Raw genomic sequence first — 5,880 nt, 5'->3', positions numbered from 1 at the left:
CCCTTCTGCCGATCCTCCCGCCGTATCCTCCCCCTCCCGTCTCAACCACCTCGCCAGCCTCTCTCTCTCTCTCTCTCTCTCGCTCTGCCTCTGCCCCGATCACACGCGCGCGCACACACACACACACACAAACATTATGCTGCCTGGTTGGCGCCAGCCCGCGTGGCTGGCCGAAATCCTGCTCTTTGCGGCACTATTTGCGGTTTTTGCCTGGCCCTCGGCCGGTGGTGCGTGCCTACCCGTCTCCTGCCACCGCATCTCGGCCCTGGATCCCCCTCGTCCTGACCTCAGCCTCCACAGCACCAGTCATCTTCGGCAATCGGGTGCCGGAGTACACATGCTCGCCCTACACCAAGCAGCTGTTTTCTTATTCGGCCCGGATCACCTCGCGGCCGGGGGGCCTTCCAACCGACTCCCGGCCCTCTTTGCCACCATCAGGCCTGCCGGCCTACAATGGCACAATCATCACCCCGGCCGCTGACACCTGCAGATGGACGATCTCCTCGGACGCCGCCACCGGCATCCAATTCTGGGTCGATCACTTTGCCTTCGCCCCGGGCACCCGGCTGAGTGTCTACACTGGACAGCATGCGGTGGCCCACGCATTGTTCATCGAGCTGACAACGGCCTCGGTGCCCGGGATGCCGCCTTCTGTGCGCATTCCGGCGGCTTCGGCTCTGCACTATCTGCCCGCCTACCGCCAGACCCCAGACACCGAGGGCTCCGAAGAGGCCGACCTGGAGGGGCCTGAGTCCGAGGACGATGTGTGGCTTGATCTGCCGGAAATGGATGAGTCCGACACACCGGTGTCCCCGCCCCACCCCATCCCCCAGCGTCCAGAGCGCCTAAACCTGCACTTCGTTGTGCCGGCCAGCGCGGCACATGTCCTTGTGACCCCCCCGCCTGCCGGGTCTGCGGCCAGCCTCTCACCCGGCCATCCCTTGACCGGGCTTAATATGCTTTACGAGCTCCAATGTGCGTCCGATCTCGGCCTTCCGGGAGACCGTCCACTGCCCGGGGCCTTTCACCGATGCCCGCATGTTCGATTTGCCTTCGCTCGCGTCTCACCTTCTGCCCCCCCCCCCCCCCGCCCTTGGTAGACACTCCGTGCACGCGTGGCGCCGAGTGCCCGGCTGGCTACTACTGTCCCAGCCACAACAATCGACCGGGCTCCGATGGTGGCGATGAATCCACAACGCCGAACCCCCCCTCGGGGCTCGGTGAAGAGACCGGCGCCCCGGTGGGTGACTCACTCGGCGACGAGTCTGAGCTCCCGGCCGAATCCTTTGTTCGCAAGTGTCTCCTGAGTTCGGCCAATCGCCGCGCGGACTTCCGCTGCCTGCCCGTCGGGTATGACTCGTTCCACTCGCCCGGCACCAATGGGCTGTTTACCATGATGCGCATGGACCCGACGGGCGATCGCCCGGCCAGCCCGGCCACCAGTGACATCACCTGTGAGTGGGTCATCGACTCGCCGGATCTCTTCCGGGGGGTCCTGTTGTTGGACTTCGTCCGGCTGCAACTTGAGGTAGATATTCTTGTCAGCGAGTTGCCAGGTGACCTTCTTTGTGGCATTCTTCTGACCCGCATCCCCCCCCTCCCCCCCCCCTCCCCCCTCTCACGCCACTGCCAGGATACGGATCTAATCGAGGTGATCCCTCTGCCCCTGGGCCAGCTCCCTTCTCCGCCTGGACATCCTGACGAAAGTGCATCCTCCGATGTCGGGTCTGCTGGGTCCTCCCTGTCCGAATCGTCATCTCACTCGGCCGGATCTTCCAACTCCACTCACTCGGCTTCTGGCGACTCGTCTTCCAGTGGCTCCTTCGGAGGCGGGACCATTCCTCGGCCTTGGCCGGACTTTGTTCCGCCCTATTGGTTCGGATACCTGCGCTGGTGGCTGGAAATGCTGTGGCCCTGGTTCCCGAAGTCCTCCGAAGCCGGGATGTCGGCGCACTTCGACGCGGTGCGCGTGCATGGAAGTGCGCTAGAAGGCCAGTCCATGGCGCTCGGCTCATCGCGAGCCGTCGTGCGCGTCGTCTTCTCCAATGGCCCCGCCGAGACGGGCGATATGGGGCAGAACGCCAGCACCACTGCTCGGCGTGTCCTGCTGGATCGTGTCAATGCCGTCGCTGAGCGTAGTGGCCTTCAAATTCGCTATACGGTCCCCTGTGCGTGCCTCTTCCTTCACCGACACGTGTATGTCCGCCGTGCTGTTGTGCCTGCTGACCGACGCCCGCCTCATGTCCTCCCCCCTTTTGGCTTCCTTGCCTCCGTACCCAGACCCGGACATGTGCAGCCGGAGCACCGACTGCCCGGCCTTCAAGGCGCTCCCCTCGGAGAGCGGGGCATCCGGTGCCTTCTCCGAGGCGCCAGCCTCCTCCCCCTTCGGCCGATGGACCTGCGACGAAACCCGTGTCTGCCAGTGTGACGATCTTTCCGGCCAGGGGAAGTGCGCCGCCATGTATAGCCGTACGTGGTCGGCGCCTCTGTGCACCTTCCCCCCCCCCCCCCCCCCACAGCTGATCTCTCCTCCGAGGTCATCATCGTCATTTGCTTGGCCGTGGTCTTTGTGTTGATCATTGCCGCCGCTGTGGGTCTGGTCTGCGTGCGTCACGGCTGGTGGGCGCGTTACGGCTTCCCCCTGACCCAGCACCAGCGTCGGGTGCGCGAGTATGATGGGCTCTTCCGCGGGCTGGACTCCGGAATCAATGCCGACCCCGGTGTCAGGGTGTACGAGCAGTATCAATATGATCGGGCCCTGGCCGAAGCCCATCTCCGGATGCTGGAGTCTCACCGGCCGGACCTGCCGGACTTGCTGCTGGATCGCCAGCAGCAGCGCGAGGCTGCCACCACCGCCGGTCCCGACCAGGCCCCTCTCATGTCAGATCTCCCAAGCGAAGAGGGCGCCCTGATGAGTGTCTTCCTGGATCGGCTGCTGGGCCGGACGACATCCAGCGAGGAGGTTGCCTCCTCGTCGGCGGCAGCCGTCTACCCGGAGTCACGGCCGATGCCCCCCCAGGGTCGCGATCCTTCGGTCGCTCGTCGGAGCAACTTCGACCAGGACTCCTTCTACCAGGAACTGAGTAGCGGCAAGTTCGATGGGCTCTTCGGGATCAATCACTCGGAGTATGCGGTGGTTCCGGATGCCGGGTTTTCCGACATGTCTGACTCCGACATGTCGGACTCCGAGTTGGACGGCGGGCCGGAGTTGGGCCTCCCTCAGGGGCCATCTCCCGGCCGGGTCGCCGTACGCATTGACAGCCACACGGATGATGACACCTTGACCCCGGAGCAAGACACCTTCTCCGAGGTGACGCCCCTGCTGGGGAACATCCAAGAGGCCACGACTCCGTGGTCACTTCAATCGCACACCAAGGATGCAGCGGTCGGCTGGTCCGCCCCGTTGTCGATCGGTACCATGGGGGAGGACTTTGATCTTGTCCCGGAGTACCGGTACATGAGGCTGGAGATGCAGCAGCTCACGGCAGCGCAGGTCCGTGCCCAAGCCGAGGCAGATGCCATTGCCCGGTGGCGACACCGGCTGTTCCGCCGACAGCAGCGGGCCAAGCGCCGCGAGCTGGTCAAGCGTGTGGCTTTCGACGACATCCCAACCCCGGAGCTGGGGTTCACCTCGGAGCTGAGTATCCCACAGACGAGTCTATCATCCGGGTGGACCAATATGGATGCCCAGAATCTCCCGGCTCCCTAAAAGTTCGCAAGAGGCATATCTCTTTCTCTCTTTCTCTCTCTCTCTCTCTCTCTCTCTCTCTCTTTCTCCTCGCTCTTTTCGTGGCGAAGGGGGTTCGTTACTTCCCCACGACGACAGGAGGGGAGCACACATGTACACTATATAGGGCGCGATGGCGCACACAATTCGCTTGTCCGATTTTTGGGCAGTTTATATTGTGCGCCGGGTGTCGGGCGCGTACGCGCGCGCACGGGAGTGCGCGTAAAGGAGGGAGGAGGGCGCACGTCCAGCAAGGCGGCGCGCACCAAGGGGGAAGTGTTGTGAAAAGATAGAAAGAGGGAGGAGGGGAGAGACAGGAGGAAGAAGGGCAAGGACAGGAGGCGGCGTCACTTGGGTGAAGGAGGGAGGAGACATTTGCGTGCACGTGCGCGTGCCTTGATGCGTGCACGCAATGGTGCTCCCCGCGCCTGCTGTGAACATGTGTATGTGTGTGTGTGTGTGTGTGTGTGCATGGATGTGGGTGGGTGTGGGGGGATGTGCGGCTTGTAGGTATCAGAGGGGAGGTGAGGTTGAGGGAAAGTGGGAGTTTGTGTGTGTGTGTGTGTGTGTGACAGAGAGAGAGAGGGTGGGGACCAACAGTCACACTCCTCGAGGGGATACGGCAGCTCAGCAGCAGGACTTGGAGGTGTCGGCCTCGGCAGGGTCCTCATCGGCGGCCAGAGTAACACCACGCCGGACGGTGGGCGCCGCACCGCCGTGAATGTTGTAGCTGTTGCTTGTCCCAGCGCCGCCGGATGCCGCGCCAGAGGCACGCTTCTCCTCCTCGGCCTTGAGCATGGCTGTTTTTTTTTTCCCCCGGCAAAAGCAAGAGATGTCGAGAGGATACTTTGTCAGGATGCGAGAGGGGGCACGCTTGGCGGCATGGAAGATGCGAGAAGAGGGAAGGGGTGACGGACCGCCAGCAAGGGAAACAAACAGCTGCTCGACGCCGGAGTTCATCTTGGCCGAGGCCTCCGTAAAGAGAGCCGAGTTGGCGGTGGCATAGCTAGATCAAGCGCGGACAGGATGCATTAGCATGGGGGGGCGGGGGGAGGGGGGGGGGCGCGCGCGCGCGCGCGGGATAGACAATGCACTTGGAAGCTGGGGCCCGGGGCATGTGCACGCACCTTTGCGCATCCTCCTTGGAGATCTTGCGATTCCGGTCCAGGTCGCTCTTGTTGCCGACGATGATGATCGGGACTTTCGGCCCAAGCAGCGAGCGGATCTGCATCAACCAGTTTTGCATCTGGAAAGGAGCCGAGGGATGGTGTCAGATGCTGGCTTGGAGAGGAACAGGAAGAGAGAGAGAGAGGGACTGATATGGAGGGGGCGGGGGGGGGGGGGGGGGGGGGAACGCACGCGTTGGTAGGAGACCGGGTCGGTGATGTCGTAAACCAGAACAACACCGCCGGCATCGCGGTAGTACATGGGCACCAGTGCGTGAAAGCGTTCCTGGCCAGCGGTATCCTGAGTGGGGGACGAGGGGAGGTGTCAGATGTGTGGCAGGAGGGCAGAGGAAGAGGGAGAAAGGCAACACATGAGGCAAGCCCCGTACCCAGATGTGCAGCTCCACGCGGTTGTTCTTCAAATTGAAGCGCTTTGTCAGGAAGGAGGCCTGAAGCGTAACATCATGGCTGTCACGGAACTGGCTCTTGCAGTACTGCAAGACAAGGGAGGTCTTACCGACGCATCCTGTGCGAGATTGGAGGAGCGGGGAGCCGGGTGAGCAGCGGTTCAGCATGTGCGCGTGGTTGGGTGCATTTGTTTGTCTGTGTCGGAGGACAAAAGGGGGGGGGGGGGCGAAGCGAGCGTGCAGAGGGGGATGAAGTTTTGTGGGAGTCTCTCCGGCAATCGAACAATCAACGTACCCTCTCCAAGAAGGACAACTTTGAAGGTGAACTTGTCCGGGGTAGCGGACATGGCAAGCCGTCGAGGGGTGTGTAGGTGTGTGTGGAAAAAGGAGGATGCTCTTAAAGCGGGGCAGCGCCGGGATCAGGTGCGAAGGGTGGGGGGGGTCCGGAAGGGGGGGGGGGAGCTGGGGGCTACTCGATCCCGGGAGTGGTGACAGGGAGAGGGAGGACAAGGAGAGGATAGGGGGAGCTGTGTGGAGGGGCAGTCGAGGCGTATATGTGCGTGGGAGGGAAGGCGGGGGG

The 5,880-nt window shown here is 63.0% G+C and overlaps 2 protein-coding genes across 2 annotated transcripts; one reads left to right on the top strand and one right to left on the bottom strand.

Annotated features, from left to right (window-relative positions):
• The first annotated feature begins 107 nt into the window (after positions 1–107).
• H696_03122 (hypothetical protein) lies at positions 108–3,756 on the top strand. Its single transcript, XM_009497012.1, has 6 exons — positions 108–227; positions 301–975; positions 1,101–1,528; positions 1,634–2,168; positions 2,281–2,469; positions 2,520–3,756. Exons 1-6 carry the CDS (start codon positions 137–139, stop codon positions 3,707–3,709), a joined length of 3,108 nt encoding a protein of 1,035 aa, XP_009495287.1. The 5' UTR covers positions 108–136; the 3' UTR covers positions 3,710–3,756.
• Positions 3,757–4,278: 522 nt separating this feature from the next.
• H696_03121 (hypothetical protein) lies at positions 4,279–5,752 on the bottom strand. The gene is made up of 6 exons (XM_009497011.1): positions 5,596–5,752; positions 5,283–5,419; positions 5,087–5,194; positions 4,855–4,973; positions 4,645–4,733; positions 4,279–4,527 (listed from the first exon to the last, which is right to left on the bottom strand). The coding sequence occupies exons 1-6, from the start codon at positions 5,645–5,647 to the stop codon at positions 4,355–4,357; spliced, it is 678 nt and encodes a 225-aa protein (XP_009495286.1). The 5' UTR covers positions 5,648–5,752; the 3' UTR covers positions 4,279–4,354.
• Between the last annotated feature and the right edge of the window lie 128 nt (positions 5,753–5,880).

This window comes from Fonticula alba, assembly GCF_000388065.1.
Source record: "Fonticula alba strain ATCC 38817 unplaced genomic scaffold supercont2.4, whole genome shotgun sequence".
In the NCBI taxonomy this organism is placed as follows: Eukaryota; order Rotosphaerida; family Fonticulaceae; genus Fonticula; species Fonticula alba.
The sequence above is the reverse complement of the archived record's forward strand: the minus strand, read 5'-3'. Positions and strand labels throughout refer to the sequence as shown.